The sequence below is a fragment of the Rhopalosiphum padi genome, chromosome 2, assembly GCF_020882245.1.
Source record: "Rhopalosiphum padi isolate XX-2018 chromosome 2, ASM2088224v1, whole genome shotgun sequence".
Lineage (NCBI taxonomy): Eukaryota > Metazoa > Arthropoda > Insecta > Hemiptera > Aphididae > Rhopalosiphum > Rhopalosiphum padi.
This window is the reverse complement of record NC_083598.1, coordinates 47,470,745-47,491,110: the sequence shown is the minus strand read 5'-3', so window position 1 is coordinate 47,491,110 and position 20,366 is coordinate 47,470,745. Positions and strand designations below refer to the sequence as shown.

The 20,366-nt window shown below is 26.7% G+C and overlaps 1 protein-coding gene across 1 annotated transcript in view; it reads right to left on the bottom strand.

Annotated features, from left to right (window-relative positions):
• LOC132923458 (uncharacterized) overlaps nucleotides 1–20,366 on the bottom strand; it is a 35,536-nt gene that overhangs the window by 6,330 nt on the left and 8,840 nt on the right. Inside the window, exons 2-9 of the mRNA XM_060987456.1 lie at nucleotides 7,528–7,648; nucleotides 5,288–7,354; nucleotides 4,423–5,218; nucleotides 4,175–4,361; nucleotides 3,854–3,988; nucleotides 3,600–3,767; nucleotides 951–1,190; nucleotides 737–874 (exon numbers count right to left, since the gene is read on the bottom strand). Coding sequence (XP_060843439.1) covers nucleotides 737–874; nucleotides 951–1,190; nucleotides 3,600–3,767; nucleotides 3,854–3,988; nucleotides 4,175–4,361; nucleotides 4,423–5,218; nucleotides 5,288–7,354; nucleotides 7,528–7,552 — 3,756 coding nt within the window. The 5' untranslated portion in view covers nucleotides 7,553–7,648. The remainder of the gene's footprint in view (nucleotides 1–736; nucleotides 875–950; nucleotides 1,191–3,599; nucleotides 3,768–3,853; nucleotides 3,989–4,174; nucleotides 4,362–4,422; nucleotides 5,219–5,287; nucleotides 7,355–7,527; nucleotides 7,649–20,366) is intronic.

Sequence of the window (20,366 nt, the reverse complement as noted above, 5' to 3'; positions counted from 1 at the left end):
TTATTAAAACGTATTTGTTATAACATTAGCTTTTTACCGAGAACTAAATAAACATTTGTTTAAAATACAAATTTTCGCTTTAAAATAAATACGATTAATCACATCACGAGAAATATAAAATGATTTACCAAAAATCATTATTTTCATAATAAAACATACAATTTTGTTAAAATGGTAGACAAGATACCAATTAGTTTTTGTTTTATCTTTTATGATTAGAAATATGTTAATTATTTTAGATTCAATTAAAAATAAAAATAATACATATCAATAAATAAAATTCTACGAAATGTGTATGACAATAATTTAGTACGTGTATGTGGCTAACCACTGAATTATAAACATTTTTCTTTATACCTCACCATATTAATACATAAGTTCTCATATATTTTATAAAATACGTTAGAGTTTATATGTTATAATTTATACTTATACAGTGAAACTTCCATATAATGAACTTCCACAAAATATTTTTAAGACTTATGACCTTCATTGTTAATGAATTAATGAATTCTATGAAATGAATTCCTCCATATTACGAATTTTTTTTTGTTGCTTATTCGACTTCGTTATATGGAAGTTTCACTGTATTACAATATAACTTATAATATAAGTTATAATATATTATTACCAACAACGCATATTAACTTAAAAAATAATAATTTACATAAACAATCCGATATATAAATACAGTTTTGGTTTAAATTCGGCTAGACAGACTAAAGTTTTAACTTACCACTCCTTTCTCGGTCAAGCTTGTAACCATAATGATGACTCTAGTATTTTGGTCCCAAATCATTTGCCAGAAGTCGGGCACGGTTGACTGCATTGGAGCTTGACAAGCGATATAAAACTTTTCAGCACCCTTATAACCCTAAAACAGTGATCAACAATTAGAGCGTGTTTCGAATACTTACACAGCTATAATATAAGTTAAACTTTTATCATACCTTGACATAATTGGCATTTATGTAGTCCGAATTCAGTCCAGAACCACGTGGATTCAGAAGAACTCTCGTTTCTGGCATTGGTATGACATTGGCGTAACGGTTCTTTGTTTCAGCACCCGGTGGCAACTCGTCTGGTTTCACTGTGATCACTGGTATGTTGGAAAACTCCTCGTCAATCGCCGGTCGGTCTTCCGAGAAGCTCACGATCCCAGCAAAGTTCAATACGTGCGAACAAGCCGACTAAAATTAAAATACATAATTACATCAAAATCAAAACGTTCAAACAAACTTGAATAGGTACATCTTTCATAAAAATTGTAAATATACTCCATCGTCTACTATCTCGTCTACTTGACCTACTGGCTCTGCTATCTCTTCTCGCCGGTACAGTCCGACCGTACTTTTGACGGAAACAACACCAATAGCACATAATTTATACATAAAATAATATTTTTAGGAGATTGCGAAATTACAATTTAACGGTGTATCGTGTACTATATGTTAATCCGGGCGTAACAAACGTAAACTAAACTATTATTTCCAAACCGAACATGTTGTTATAATATTATTTTTATGATCACGACAATTATTATTATTTATAATATTTATAACACATCGACGAACAGTCGTTTTATCAATTGGCGACCTTTCTTTTTGACTAGCACACCGAGAAACAAACATGTCAAGGAACAAATCATACGGGAAGCGATAAAATAATTTGTGTGTTGAATGTAATATTGTGTGTATAGGATAGCATCTACAATAAGTGGGAGAGAAAACCATTTTCAACGGCGCATCATCATATAGTGTAATTGGTTTCATTAGTTCTCGTGCACGTACGACGTACGTCTCAATTATTTTCTATGGATTAATAGAACGACGACGTGGTGATAACTGGATCAGTAGACGAACATTTGAGCATGCGTTTATTCGTGTGACAATGTTTTTTTCTAAAGTTTATTATTAAATAAAACATTTTTTATATTTACATAAATATATCGATAAAAAATATAATTTAATTGACGGAAAATGAACATCGTCTATCGGTACCTACATCTTGTCATAACAATTATAACTGTAACTAGTGTAACTATATACGCGTACCGATTATAATATTATTATCATTCATGGGTGAGTTTTTTTTTCGAGAAAATTAACTGTGAATAATAATAATTATTATCGTATGTAATACCTATTATATAATTTTAACAATTTATTTGGTATAGCATCAACCAATATTAAATCTTGATATATTTTATGCGTTTTGAATTTTAAACCCATTGTAAATTATGTAGGAAGTACAACAATATTTAACAATTATAATATCCTTTATACGAAAAATAAATAAAACTTTTTATCAATTATAACTTATAAGTAGTACATTAGTACTGAAATTACACGAATAGATTAATAAAAAAACTATATAATATAGTATATTCAGTATTTTGGTAAATATAGTTTAATAAATTCAATTTTTTGTGTCACTTATGTAACTCATTCTTAATTAAGTATATCATACACTCTTGTTTTTATGTAAACATTTTTAAGAGTTTAATCCATTAATCCAATTAAGTAAATGAATAAAAATCTATTTCGTGGCGAATGAAAGTATATGCCACTTAATTATGATGTTATCAATTTAATATGATATAAAATATATAAGTGAAATATATTTTGAATAAAAAAATGTAAAATGTATGATTAAGTTAGTTTTTAATGTATTTATAGTACGTGAAATTGGTTTTGATATTCCATATTTAATAAAAAATTATATCGCAGTATAAGTAATATATCTTTATTTTATTTTTTTATCATGCGATATTTTATTATTTATGTATAATTAAGTTTGAAACGTATAAATAAAATATGAAAAACTTAAATATATTTATATTTTTATTCAAAAATGCAGAATGAATACAGAGATCATTTAATACAAATATTTTTTATTTTATTTTACAATATGGATTCTTGTAATAATATATTATTCGTATAATAGTCCTATATGAATAAAAATTAAAATAAACAAATACTTTTAACAAACCCAAAATTATGTATTCAAATTAAAAAAATGTTTTTAATATAACAAACGACCTAGTTTGAATACATGATTACAAAAATCATAATCTTGAAAATAGTTTGATTAACTTAAGTCAGTCACGTATAAATAAATTTAAACAATATTTATCATTATATGATAAAATATTTAAATATAAATATTAAATAAACTTTGGATTTTATACATAGTATTACATTTCTAAATAAAGAATGATTGTACGGATTTTAGATTTATTTATTTTAAATCGGCATAATCAGTTTTATATGGCTTTTATACCGATCTAAATTTTTAAATGAGTATCGACTATCTATCCACCAATATATTTGATAATGAAATTAGAGTAAATGTCACAAATAATATTGTATTTAGCCGATTAGATACAATAAGTGTACTCGTATAACATATAAATATTGAATATTAAAATAAAAAAATACAATTACCTATATATAGGTAATTGTTTTTTACTTAACATTAAGTTTTAACTTAAAATAATAAATCCTATAATATAGAAACTTTATGCTATCTGCCTTATTTAAAGTTCAGGAAAATATAATATTCAAAGTAAATGTGAAATGGACAAAAAAAATACTTACAGATTCGTCGAAGGCAGGATTTCCATATGATCGTTTTGACGCCCTCCGTGCGCCTTTTCTTCTAAAGCTGTTGAACACAGATATATTGTCCATACTATAGTCGTCCAATGAAACAGGAGTACACCTTTGGCCATAGTTAAATCGTTTTTGACGTTTGCGGACAATTATCTACATTTTTAATAACATTTAAATATCAATACTAGTATAAAAGCTAAGCCACAAATAGGTATAATATGAATCAAATCTGTACTCACTAAAATCAATACAAGGATGGTGCAAACGCCGGCTACACATGATAGATATATGGCAGCTTTCACTCTTGGATTTTGAGTTTCATCCTTATCGATGTCAATTTCTAGAGCTCGTTTCATAAACTTGGCTCCGATTACCTGTTAATATTTAGTTATTAATATTAGTTGTAATATTTTAATTAGTACATATATTTAAATATATCGTCAATTTTTATTATTAAAAATATTAGAATATTTTAAAATTTAAAAATAGTTTACTAGAAATAAACAAAATTCAATAAAATTGTATTATTATTTTAGAATATTATTAGAAGTATTACGTACATTTGATTTGTAATCAAATCTATGGCTGTCTAACAAGCTAATAAACTCTTCGTTCATTAACGTGTTGTAATCACCATTACTGTTTATCAAGTAAAATTCAACTTCCACCGGACTTTTTTCGTCATTAGGGTTTAAACACTGTTTCTCGACGACGTTGAGAAATCTGATTTGATTTTTCGAATTAACGCTACAAAAAGATACATTTTAAATTATAATATTTTGTACAAAACACACTGTGATTTATCTACCTCTCGGTTCCACTTTCAAACAATTTAATAATAGCATCTTTAAGTTCTTCTTTGTTTTCACATATGTCTGCCATTGTTGAGTTAATCAATACATTTAAGTATGATTGAATAATTGGTACATTAGGTGCAAAAGTAGTCTTATCCAAATCGATCACAGCTGGTTTTGGCCTTAAGGTAATCGAATTTGGTTTAGTAGTTGTTGTAGTTTGTTTAATTGGCGATAAAGTGGTAGAAGGTTGTGTAGAGGATGACATAGGCTTTATAGTTGTAGTAGGAGTCGTTATTTCAATCACTATAGGTGGAGCAATAGATGTTGTTATTCTTTGTGTAGTTGTTGGTGTTTGAGTAGTTGTAGTTGTTGTAGTGGGTTTCTGTGTAGTTGTCGTTGTTGTAGTTGTTGTTGTTGGTCTTTGAGTGGTGGTACTTGTTGAGGTGGGTTTCGGAGTCGTAGTAGTTGTTGTGGTTGTTGGTCTCGGAGTAGTTGTGGTTGTTGTTATTAGTTTTGGAGAAACTGTTGATGTTGTAGTTGTTGTTGATGTAGTGGATGTAGTCGAAGCCAACAAACTAGTAATTATAGGAACATCGTTTTCAGAAATATCAGATTCTGAAGTTGGTTCATTAACTGACATAGAACTTTGAGAAGAGGATTCGAAACTTTTTTGGCCATCATCTCCGGCATCATCGTGGCTGTCCGTTGAGTTTGATTCGAAATCTATGAAAGACGTATCGGGGGTGTTAGACCAACTAGGTGCTTGAGAAGTATTTGATATATCATTAGATGGTAGTTGAGACAATTCTGTTGATAAAATAAATATTATTAGTTTTGTGAACAACAAAAATTATTAGTATTAAGACAAAAACTTACCCGATGAGGTTTTTTCAGAAACCGCTGTTACAACTTCAGTCCCTGCAGTGGAACTAGGTATAGGATACTCGGACGAAAACTTATGTGTAAAATCAATAATTTCTTGTGAATCTTGATTGTTTATTGATTCTGTTATTTTGGTATCCAACTTAGTTTTAATACTTTCTATATAATGTTCAGTAGTAGTCGAATGATTTTGGTTATTTAAATTAATATCATGAGAAATCGAAAATTCTACATCTGAATTACTCGATTGGACTCCAGTTGTTGTCGGCATTTTATTACTATCATGATAGTCTGAATAATCAAATAAGAGTTCCGGAGCCTTACTAAATATTTCAGTAGAAGTCTGTACTATTGGTAATTTATGATCCCCTTCATTTTCAGTATTCAGTGTTGCTCCACCATAATTTAAGATATTTAATGGGTCCGACATCAATGTTGTAAATTCATCTTTTGTCACTTCTATTTTTGGTGTGATTTGTGATATAGGCATTTCAGACGGAGTAAAAATATTTTGTTTAGTTTCAGAATTATTGTTGTTTTCGAAAATTGATTTGTAAGACGTTACTAACAACAAATTAGAATTTTGCGATTCCGTGGGCGTTGTAGACGACGATGGACGCAATGTTTCAATTACTGTAGTTGCATTTTCAACATCAGGTTTTTGAGATCCATATATTTCGTACTTATTTTGATCAGTTTCACCACCAAAACCATTCATAGCAGAATCATTTCTGTTTGGTGTATGACTTGTTGATAACATTGAAATTGTATGTATTAAAGATTCCGTTGAAGTAATTTCTGGTGTTAACTGATTTATATTACTTGATTCACTTGTTGAAACGTAAATTTCAGGTATTCCTGTAAATGTTTCATTTGACTCTCCAGTGACTAATGCACTATTTGAAGTAGAAGTTGTATTTAAATTGTCTTCATTTGTTTTTTGCAATCTAGCGGACCAAGTAATGAATGGTTTAATTTTAGTAACTGATTCTTGTACACCAGTTGCATTTGAAGGTTTTTTAAATATTCTATTGGTGTTGTTTGGCGCTTTTAACGAAGCCAAAGCCCATGCTGTTGCAGTTGGTGGAATTGGCTGTTGAGATGCTGACCCTTTTGGAGTAATTACTTTAATTGGTCTCATTTTATTTAATTGTATGTTAAAAGAACTACCTTCAGTTGTATTATTATAAGTTATTATATTTTCAGGCTCCGTTACATCTGGTTCAGATGGTTTTGCTTTAATTGTAGAAGAGATTATTTTTTGTTTTAAATTTAAATTTGATCTAATTGTAGGTCTACGAGATGTTTCAGTTGAAGTTCCAAAATTTGGATGGTGAGTAGCAATTAGTGGTGGTTTTTTGAATTTTGGCCTCTGCAATTCAATTTCAGAATTATCCATAATTGTAGTAGTATCAATTAAATCATCTACTACTGAAGTCGAAACAACATCATCTTTAATGATTTGATCAATTGGTTTAACTCGAATAGGCTTTTTGTGACGTAAAGTTGTTGAAATTTCAGGAATTTCTGAAGTTCCTTGTTCATTTTGGAATCTAGTTTTACCTCTATTTGTCGTAACACCTTTTAATCCGTCCAAACGTTGTCTAGTTTTTCTCTCTCCATTATCTATGGGGTTTTTCTTCACTAAGCCCTCAAATGATGTAGTAAAATCATTATCACCACTATCAGTGATATCTTCAGACTCATCAAATTTCGTGAAGCTCGACGAAAACGAAGTTTTTATTTTATTAGTCGAGCTTCTTATAGTGGTTGGGCCTGTTTCATTGAATCTGACTGTAAATATTTCCCGGTATTCTTCATTTTCTTTAAAAGGTTTAATTATAAACTTTCGTTTTTCTATAAATTTCTCTGTGGTAGTAGCGCTATTAATTAACTCATCTTCAATTTGCTCTTCCCGAACCGTAAGGGTAGGCTTTTGCGATGTCGTAACTTCAAAATTTTGTAATTTTGAAACTTCTGATAGTATGGAATTCTTTGTTGCATTATTGGTACCAATGCCATCTTGGCATAGGACTAAGGAAATGCACGCCCAAATCCAAACTAAAACATTACGAATTTTATTTTATTATCTATTAATTTATTATCACTACTTGGATATACGAGTTAAAAAATAAATAAGATCAAACCATCGTAATGTATATTTTCTATGATTAATATTTTACCAGTAAAAATAATTATAAAACTTAAATAGTAATATAAATATATATTATTACCTATCCACTCCGAATGAAACTTCATCTATGTAGTTGAATTGCAAAAGTATCCAACAGGGGACATTGTTTAATACCGATAGTCATCTTTAACAAAGTTTGTTGTTGGGAAACATTCTTGTACCTGAAAATTAAAAATAATTTATTAGATTTTTCTTATTTTAAAACCATGACAGCATAGAACAACATTAAAAAATTAATTCAAAAATGTAATTTAATTTATCATTAAAAATATGCAGGACGCAAGTGTTCAACTATAAAGCAATAAGTAACTAAAAACTGTTTCGTGAAGATAATATTATAATATACATATTATATATTATTTAAACAAATATTTATAAAATATTATAATAAAAAAATATATCATAAAACTGCTGTAAATCAAAACGACTCAACGAAATTTATTTTAACCAAACCTATAGGTATAGCTGATTTATAAAAAATATACATATTAACATCATATAATATAATTAGTAAAAATAAGACCTTGTGATAAAAAAAATACATTTTAACAAAAATTATTCACTTAAAATATATATCGGAAATAAAACAGTCCAAAATAATAATAAAAACTGTTTCAATGCTATTCAATTGACCCTGGTTAACACATTAGTCAAACGTCCGCAATTCAAATCATGCAACACATTGCCGGAAGCTTACACGCCTCCTTTTGTTAAATTTTATCATAAATGTACTGATCGTATAAAATGTTAACGATGAAATTAGACGAGATACATATTAATGTTATTATACCCACAAATATCTGTGATATTATATTTAAAACTATTTGTTTTTGAATATCTTATTTAAATGAACTATTTACATAACATAATATAATAACTATTATTAAAAATACGCACATAATAATAATATCTATACGTTTTCAAAGTGGCTGTTTAATATTTTCCAATATATCAAGGTAATCCATACTAGTACATTAATTTATTATTTAAAATGTTCACTTTTAACTAGGTACGTCCTGAAAACAAAATATTCAAATTAATGTTTTGTTTGGCCGTAATTTTATTTGATTCACATTATTTTTATTGCCTTAATCGTTAATTTAATGATAAAATATGTGTTAAAGCATTTTACTTAAATAAATTAATAACCTACTCAACTTTAATTATTTCTTAAATGAGTTTGAGTTAATACCTTTAATACTTTTTTTAATACCTTTTAGTTGAATCTAATTGTTCTTAAAATATTTATGCCTACCTTTATAATGTAAAATGCATTATACAATTATTTTCTTTTAATGATATAATAATTAAAACATAATGAGTCCATCTGTCAGTCTAGTACTCTAGCCTCGTTGATTCGTCATCGTACCAGTATTATTCATGATTCATGAATATGTACACATACAAGCGAAACATTCGAACCGAAAAAAGTAGGGTTATCCAATGGTAGATCCAGAAGAATTCTCTGATTTTTAGAGCGTAAAGAGAAAAATAATTGTTTGCAACTGGACTACGAGAGTATTCGTCGGAGATACTCTCCCAAACACTTTAAAATGATATAAATCAATAAATGTCAAAGCAAATGAACATGATCGGAATGCGACTTTTTTATCTTTTAATAATAGCAGTCAATAGTATTATTGTATTCAAAAACGTTTCAATGTTACTAGTGTAATAGTGATATAGAAATATGTTCGCGAGGATGTATACCTACGTGTAAATTCAAATGTATCTGGGTACAATTTATATTAACATTTTTTCACTAGTATACAAAACTAAAGTATAATGGCAGTTAGAAATTAAATAAACCCTTTGTCGTTCTTGATTTCTTCACATTATTTATTTGACTGAAATGTTAACATCATTCGCATCTGTATAATATATTGTAATATTATTTCATAAATACTATTAGTGATATAGTCATAATGTGTTTTATTTCAATCTTCTATTACGTGTTTAGCAACTATAATTGTAAATATAAAATATTTTGTACAGCTTGGAAGTATATATTGAGATATATTATTATATTTCATAATACATGGTATAAAATGGCTTGACATTGGCCAAGTATCATATTATAATAGATACCTATCACACGTGTACCAAGTATTAACATTAGTATTCTTGAGATAAACTCTTCGTCGATGACAAAACACGCCATAATTCATAGTTTTTTTTTTCTATTGTTCGGGTAACTCCACATTAAGTCTTTAGTTTTATCATTTGCATGAATAAAATAAACAACCTTAAATTTTATTTAGACTCAAAATATAATCATTTTTTTTTATAAAACATTAAAACGTCTTATGGTATGTCTGATTTAGTTGGTATAATATTAAAATAAAAACAAATTAAAAACTAGATATTGTAGACAATTAGGTCCTAGAATACTTTAACTGAAATCATAGCACACCCATAGCCAATTTTATAAGTGATAATATCATACTACATTTTCTACAACGCTAAAAAAAAAGGAAACGCTGTACAAATATATTATTATAATAATAATTGTATCGTTCGTTAATTATATATTCATGTACGTCATACTCGTATAATTCAATAGATCATTTAAATTTTATTATTTATACACATAATGCATATAATTATAATTTGCTGACATTTTTTACAGGATAATTTACTATTTATAAACACAAATTAAATTATTTACTAGCAGCTTACTTAAATTAATATTATCAAGTCGCAACATGTATATACGATACCCATACCTACGTTTTTATAAATAATATAATACGTATAGCAGAACACATCCATTACAATATTATAAATCACAATTATCCATTAAAATGTATAAGTATTTCACAAAAATATGCGATGTTTATCACGTAAAATAAAATAATTTAGTAATATTAAAACATTTTAAGGGTTTATCATGTCGACGTGCCTGTAACAACACGCGTATGTGGTTCTAATAGCAGAGCTATGTCGCGAAAAATTATACCTATTTTATTTTTAATGAACTAAGCAGAAGGAATCAAAATATCGACTGATAGCTAATAACCTTTTTAAAGTACCTATGTTATATTATCAGTACCTAATACAGAAATAAAATATTTACAAGTTACAAGTATATACTTTTAAAATATGTATCTATTTAATACCTATATTATGTACTATAATACTGTATAATGTACTTTATGACTGTACCGAGTATTAGTATAATTTACTGAAAACTTCTAACTTAATCAGTTAACTTGTAAACTAACTGTAAAGACTATATAATATGAAATAGTAAATAAAATATACCATAAACAACGTGTATATTGTAATTACTAATGAAATAGTACGATAATTATAAAATACTTATGCTTCACATCGATTTTTGAGGATTACTATACGTGTGTGTGATGGCACACAATGAATAACTCACAACACGGTCGCTAAGGAAAGTCCGAATACTGCATAAGGCGTACGCCAAACACTCGATAGTAATAAACTAATAAAATACCTTCAAAGGTTTCAATACGAAGGTTTTCACAGTGTATTTTTTTTTTAAATTATTTTAATACTATTATACTAAATATTATTAATGTAAATGTTAGCGATGAGACGCGATATGTTTTCCGCACATAATTTGCCGTCATAGTAGCGCAACCATGAATTTCCTATTGAAAAAAATAATAATATAATTTAATATTTTGCTTAGATGTTTTTATTTCTTACACATTATATAATAATATATATTAAAACTATTATTTTGTTGTTAACATTATGATTACTATTTACATAAAACTATAAAATGTATAATTCAGTATGATCACCTATACGAATAATCAAATATAATTCAAGAGAAGCAGGGGCAGACCTAATACATGAACCAATGATTGCACTGTCGGACTAATAATATATAACAAATGTTAAAACATATATTTTTATTTATTATCAAAATAGAAAATTAACTTTTGTTTTCGTACCGAACCGTTTAAGATAAACTATTGTCTATTGCGCACATGGCACATCACACTCACGCGATAACATTTCCTCAGTTAAACGTTTTAATATAATAATTACACCTTAAAGACGTGTTCACGGCACGCGTTCCCAAGTGTGTGAGAACGACCTTGAGTGCTGCACACATGTAAAACACCAGCAATGAATGCATTCTACTCGAGCAATCCGCACCGGTGTACCGGTACCTTACTAGTTGCTGGTGAGAACATAAACCGTCAAGGGCAGCGACATTTTTAACCCAAACGAACAAATCTTGGAATATGCCACCGTTGCCGTATCGTGGCTGCTGGGTAACGGGTAATTTCATAGTATATTAAACGGCGTGGGAGTAAATATAGGTTTCATACAAGCGAAACTAAACCGTGTACAAAACAATGAGTTGCAGCTGGTATCTTCTAGTTAAATAACACGACGTAATGATGTCGCGTCAAAGTATATAATATACCTGTTGTATATAATAAGTATACAAGTATATAAAGTTAGGTTGAAGCGAGGACAGATTAACATAATATCTGCAAAAAGACATGTTTTTCGAGAATTAAATTATTAAGATTAGGTATTAATTTTATAATTTTAACTCTTAGAGACTAGAGTTAGAGGTATACCTTACTTAATTAATTTTTAATTTTTGTGTTCCACATAATATATAAAAATACGTTTATACTCAAAAACATTTTTAAAATAGCCATTTTTGTTCATTTTTGATAATAATTGTTTTTGTGAAAACATTAAATTAAAAAAAATAGTTTTGTTAACATTACCTATATTAATTTAATTTAAAACATCAACGAAATAGTAAGATGTATACAAATTGTTTTGTAATTACAACAGCTTGAAAAACTTATTTATGTAAAATTAAATTATTAATTATGGATCAATATAATAATATAATATCATAATATTATTATAATATGCACATTAAAGGATAATATAGTATCTTAATACTTTTTGTGCATTAGATTTCTAAATAAACTTTAATTTCATAAAGGTAAAAAAAAATACATAAAATGCTTAATAAATATAGAAATTTTATTTTCTAAATTTTGAATTCAATAACATTTGACGAGTTAAAAGATCATAAGTTGTATTTAAAACAAACAAAAGACATTTTAGAAATCATATTTAAAATGTATTCATTTGATTGATTAGGCACTAATAACCTTTAATCCAACCCCCAGGAACTTTTATATAGGTATATAATATACATATCCAAAGTATTTACAGCTTTTTTATTTAATTCAACACTGTTTCATCATAGTCTCCTGAAGATTTCAATACATTAATAAACCAATATTTAAATCGCAACGACCCCGGTATAATAGGCATAGCTCCAGGTACATAATTATACTTCCTCTCTCTCTCTCTTTCACTATATTTATACATTATTAATTATGTATATAAATATAAATGTGTGCACTTTGCAGTATATATCTATTTATCTATCCCAATTTTGGGTGACGGTGGCGTTACGGTCGCAAGTAAAAAAATATGACAATTTACAACGGTAATAACTGCGCACACAATACATTTAATTATACGTAATTGTAATTGACTTTCGACTTTAACAATAATTTTTTTTTTCTTGGTAAAATCATCAAAATTCAATATTGAAAAGTGCAAATATTAGAGAACGGAACGCATATTTTATTATAATAATTTACACAAGATAATCCTATTATAATATTATCAACCGGAGCAACGATATGACGACGTAGTCTATTCAGCGGCGGCAGTATAGGTGTATACCTGCCGGATGACCCACTTTCATCTTCTTAAGACCTAACAATAATAATAACACACAAGAACGACGCTCGTAGGCCAAACTATTCGCGTTTGACTCTTATTATAGTTTCTAAACACATATCGAATACGGATATTCTCGCTTCGGTGTCTTATATTTTGTCGGGTGGACAAACGCATATACGATATTGTTGTACTGCGAAAATAATTCACTAATTCAAGCTAGTAAAATACAACATCCGTCACATTCAACAGTCGTTTTGCCTTTTTGTATGTATAAAATATGTACATAATAAGTACAAATGACGAACATTTATCAGTTATCAGTATTATCATGATACAAAACCATACACGCGTAATACCAGATTTTATTAGTAAATGACTATTGACTAATATAACAAACCACAAATTAATTTGATATATACGATATTACTCGTATTACTGGTAACATTGGTAACCCCACTTATGACTTATCTTTTCTATCAATATCGGAATATTCAGTTTTCTTAGCCATATTTTATATTACCTCAATAAAAAGCACACAACTATTGTCAAGCTTACTACTTAATAATAAAATTTAAATGAACCTACGAATATTACAAATATGCATTAAACATTATTACATTAGCTAGTAAAGCTTATCTATAAAACCCTGTCGTTACGTTGTTCATAATATATTGCCCATGAATTGTTTTCGAAACAAATTAGTAAACAAAAATGATATAGAACAAATAATGTTTTGCATAACACTAGAATAAAGTCGTAAAATGAGCATCTGCTAAATTTACGATTTTAGATAATGTAGGGCATATTATTTTTGTACATTAGGCAACTATTGATATCGTTAAATTTGTCTAGATATGTAAAAACACATTGTAAAATAGACAGAAAACAGAAAACTTTAAACAAACAAATATTTAAAATTTATGATAATAATAAAATTATATTCAAATTTATCGTAAAAATTAATTTATATTCTAAAATAATAATAAACTAATATAATATTACATAATATCGATTCCTTAAAAAATATGTTTTTTTTCCTAACAACAGTATTATAATGGTATTTTTTTACAGATAAAAATAAAAATTATAAATTCAAATGTAAATACCTATTTAAAATAACATTATTATTAAAATAACCTATTTCAAAATATATTATTGCCCTTCCCTATAAATAATTCCCTATATATTATAATCAAAGAAATTACCACGATTTAATACCAATTATTTCATAATTTGTTAATAAATACTAAATAAATTCTTAAGAATTACAATTTACAAATGTTAAAAAACTAAAAAGTACAATACAAGCATATCTATAAAACAAGCATGTAATACTAAAAATAGTAACTAACCGTGGCTAATATACCAAGCATAAAATCAATGAATATTTCAACAGTAATAAAATAGGTTATCTATATAAATATACCTATGCGTAGTATACTGTTTATTTTTTCAAATGAAATAAATGAAAAAAAATACATTCAAAATATACTTCAAAATAGAACAAATTCAAAAATTAGAAGAATAAAAAACATGGTAAAATATTCTGGAGTAATAATCTAAGGGAGTCGAAGCTACCACGTTTTTATAACAAAACCTTGACTCACAAGAAAAATTATCACGCCTCGTGAAATATACATTTTGATCTTTTTTTTTTTATTTTAAATATGAAGAATTTATATAGGTCGGATTAGATTCTAATTTTTATAACTCTATTTCAATTTAAACATCTACAATATATTATACATTTTTGTGAATTTTATAATTAATTGTTCTCACGTTTTTTTAAAGTAAATTCAGAAAATCAAAATTATATGTAAACTGAATTATTTTTTGTCTTTCAAATAATACTAATATGAAAATAAATTACTTTTAAAAAAATATTTAAAAACATTCCATGAAATGTACATACTTGTGATACATGTTGACAGATCGTCTCCGCTCAGAATTATTTTTCATGTACAATGATATCATTGAATTCAAATTGAATACATCCATTACAGTGACTCATTCGATGTTTAATATACAGCTGAGTGGTACCCACTTATACCTACCTTATAATATTATATAAGTTATATTATATTATATTATTATTTTTTTATACATTGATTCCTGCATGGACATAACTTTTAAGCCATGTTCACCATAGATAAAAATTTTCTAACGAAGCCCTCTACTAGCTAAGTATCTAGTCATTTTTGTTTAAATCTCAAGCCCGACCGAAATATTTTTATACAACAAACGTTAAATTTAAACTGAAACAAGTAAACAAATAACTAGTTTGAGTTTCATAAAATTCGATAAAGCGTAAAACTCGTTTTAGTTTTTATAATAATTTAACCTTGATAAATATTAAAATCACAACGAAATAAATAAATATAAATATATATGTATGAAATTTTATAATTAGTATTTTAAAACCAAGTAAAATAAAACACATCTAACTTTATTGTCGATTTAATTACAAGCTATGCTGTTCAATATATATTAAACTGAGGATTGACGTCAATAACCGGGGAATGTCTACATTTACAACATTTACCAATTTTTAGGTAAATTACGTCATTTACCGGGGAATAACGATATTTACCACGTTAACATTATTAACCGTAACATATATGTATATATTATAGTTGTAACACGTGCCATATAAGAAAACATATGCACATGCTCAAAATCTAATTTTTTTATAGGTAGTTATAGTATCCATTATATGAATATAGAACATAACATAATAGAAGTGTATGTAAGTAATGTTATGACATGAAAATTGTGAATTGTGTCTCTATATAGGTACACAAATATAATATGTATGAAAAGCGACCCTTCACAATCGTGTATTGTTTAACAGGTAAGACTATTATTCAATATCTATCATTTATAGGTAGGTAACTATTTCTCAATAAAATTACGCAAGAGTGCAGGATCGATTAATATAATATATGTAGGTATACACAAGTTATGCAAAATATCTAAACAGTGTAATAGTTATTGTTAGCAATTGGTTTATACTTATATAGGTACTACATAAGTTTTTTTAATATAATATGTAAATCCGTAAAGGCATGAAAGTGAGATTATATTTTTGTATTAAACCTGTAAGAATAATCAATGAAACGTGTATTTTTTGGTGACACATAACTGTCTTGGAATTTGGTTATAATTTGTTTTAATTAAACAACGAAACTTGCAAAATTATAATTTCAATTATCGAAATATATTTGTAAAATATTTATATTATAATAATAATATATTGTTTAACTTATCCTCAGTTATCATATATTTTTTTTACCATTGCACTATAAATAATATGTTTAAAAAAAATAAGCAATACCTATTGTGAATGAAACAAAGTAATTATAATAAGCCTGTTATCTCTTAGTGTGATGACAATTTTACGGAATCCATTTACTCGTGTTCTATACACATAACAAAAATAATATAATGAAATACCTACGTTTGTCGAATACCTAAACAAAATAAAAAAAGACAATATAATAAAAGGACAAAAGAAATGACCGTGGCAAAGCATATAATCGTAACTACCTACATGACTACATACATAAAGGGTGAAACAAAATATTATACCTTCAAGATATTATATACCTAAGACGGGTTTCAATGTTAGATAGAAGTTAAAATAGAATATTTTACGGGAAGGATTTTTTTAAGGGGGCGTTACATACATGGTAAAAAAACAGGTCCACGTCACAGCTCGATGACCTATAAACAAAGACTAAAACTATATTTTGATATTATTAAGTATTAGTATTACACACCATCAAGCCTCAATTCACAAATACCTACTCACGTAACATTTCAGTATATAATATAAGATAACAGGCATATTTTACAATAATATATACCATACGAATAAATCATTTAAAATATAAATATGAAAAAAAAAATTAATAAACAATATTTTATACGTAAATATTTATGATTATGACATTACAAAAACGGTGAAACCCAATATTTGTTCCGTAGCGCCGAACGTAAAGGAAAATCAGTATAGAATAGTTCCGATTTTGTGGTTAGGATAAATAGGATTACAAGATATTATTTTTTATTGGGGTATATCTAATTCTCTGATGTTTGAAATTTAATTAACTTTTTTAGTCATGATTTTAAACAATAATAAAAGAATTAACTACTCACTAAAAATTAATTAAAAAAAAAACTAAATGTACATTTTTGAATTATACTAAATTGCAAAATGAACATAATTAAGTTATTATTCAATTTGAATGTGATGATATTTTTGAAATGTCTTGATTTTTGATCGAAAAAATTATTTATTTATTGAACAATTATTTCTTTTGATTCTAATTGACCAACTGTTTTATACGGGAAATGTCCATGTTTTAAAAGTATATCCCGATGTTTCGTTTATAAAAATATGTTTACATTTTCGTGTTTAGAAAAATATGAAAAGAAAATTACAGTTATTCAACGTATTAATATCATTATATATATACTAAAAAAAAGTCTTCTTTATTAATTATGCGCTGAACTATATTTTTAAAGAATTTTTTATTCATAAAAGAATGATATTATGACGTTATTTAATTAAATATAAATGTTTTAGTTAGATAAATAAAAAAAAAAAATATGGTGGTGAATGGTAATCTTAAATAAATCATCATCATTGAATAATATACAATTTGTTTTATGCAAATTTTTGTACATTTTGGAACTTTTTAGTTAATATTTTAAAGCATGTAACATATTTTTAGTGCATAGAATTCACTCTCTTTATTACTTATAACTCACTATAAACCAATTATTTTAAAACATTATTTAAACCCAAAAATAAATTGTGATACACCGCCACACCGATAATATAGGTAGTAAATATTTTTTTAAATGTTTTCATAAATGATACTAAATATTCATTTAAAATATTAATTTTACTATTAAATTAGCTACAAACTAGTTGTGTTCCAAAGATATATAAGAAAAAATGTCTAATCGGAATTGCGACCCGAGTTTTTTCGTGTCATAACCGAGTTTTGGCACGATTAATTTTTACCCACATCCTAATATTATTTTCCTTCAATAATAACGACAATCAAAAGTTATAATATACAAATATAATAATAATAAAAAAAAACATTTATTAGAAATACTTCGAAACATATAGAAGAAAATCAAATTGACAAACTAATAAATAAAAATAATATCATATACGTGTTTATCAGTGCCATAGTATTAATTAAAAATATCTTATACATATAATCCCTAAAACATATCACTACTAGCTCTTAATCACTTAGATTTAGCTTATAATTAATCTCTCCCTACTGTTCTTTTTTAATGTAGCACTATCCTTATAAATATATTGTAAATATCTGTTCATAACTTAACTGTAACTAAAAGCCATGGATGCCGGGTTTATTTTTTTTTTAGATCAATAATAAAAAAAAATAACCCTATAAATATGATGATTGATGAATAATTTTTATATATTGACTTCTATTAAACAATAACAAAAAATAGTATTACAATATAGCCAAGGGAAAAGGGTGCGTATTACACGTGTATACAATTTTAAGCATTCCATGCAACACTTAAAACACTAAACAAAGAATTCTTATTAGGTATACAAAAAAATGTATATTTTATTTCGTAACCGTAACCAATAGTTAAGTACATTACTAATGATCTGTTAATATTAGTATCCTATATTAAAATTTTAATTTGCACATAAAGTACTCATTTGTTCCACCATTTTTTTTAATCTAAACACTAGCGCCAAGTTTTCCAAAATGTTAAGCAAAAAAACTATACTTTGAACTAAAACAATTCAAATATAAGTATAGAATACATAATTATATTTTCTTTAGTACCTACTAAAAAATGGTGGAAAAAATGAGAACTTTATGTGCAAATTAAAATTTTAATATAGAACATTGATATTAAAAGATCACACTTACCGATCGAGTAATACAATTGCATGAGTGCTCGGTGGTGGTGGGCATGTCCTATTAACTATAGCATGCATAACGAATAACATTTAGATATCTATAAGCTATAATAAAAATTATTCGAGTTATAAATAGCTAAATACATTTACAAGTTAGGTGTTTGTGAAAAATTATCTACTCCACGAGTTTGTGGGAAATGTTTGGACGCCACATGTATTCGTTCTCTGACGCCTATGCATATAAAATAACAAAATAAAATATAATAAAAAACTAACACATAATATAATAAAATAAAATTACCTATATAATCAGATATGTGTAATAGAAAGATATTAAAATAAATTGAACTATTTAATTTTAATTTGAAAAACATTTCATAAAATAAAATTGTCTAAAATAATTACATTTCGTAAATAAATAGTTATTTTAAAAAATAAAAATTATGTTTATTAAACAAAATAAAAATTGATAGTGCGTATTGGTTTATATGGGTTTACAACATTCACTTAAGTGTGGTTAAAATAAGGGGACTGAGCCCTTACGTTCTCTAACCCCCGAATATAGAGAATATGCAATTTCAATAAGAATGAGCTATTAAAGTTTGTTGTAATTTTTAGTTTTAAAAATTTTCAAGGACACATTCTACGCATAGTGCGATCGATATTTTAGCAGGGAGCATGATATGAGTCTAATCTAACTTCTACATGAATACGATATTAATGTCCATGACTATAAGGAATTTTAATAACTAATTTCCTTGTAACAAATTTGCACATTAGGTACACCGTATACATCAGACATATGAGAGGTAGAATGCCAAGACAGCGTTGCAAATGGGAAACGTGGGAAACTGTTGACAACCATAAAGGTTATATTACGACACGGATTACGGGCCCATTATGAAAATATTATATTAATACAATTTTCTAACGCATATCTATTTAAACGATTCAACTAGATGAGAGAATGGAAATTTATTTAATAACCACGTAAAATCTGCTAAGTAATATAACTATAAAAATTGTCCAGAAATAGTTTACTAATAAAAAAAAATTATTAAAATTATTTCCATAACATATGACTGTCTATCAAAGTGAAAGTGAAACAATAAATCGACTTATGAGCAATAACGGCACGTGCGGAACATTAGCTTTATTCACTCGGTGTGTTTATTACAATTTGAATATCAACGTGACAAAATATAATAGTATATTATATATAATATTATAGAGCAGTT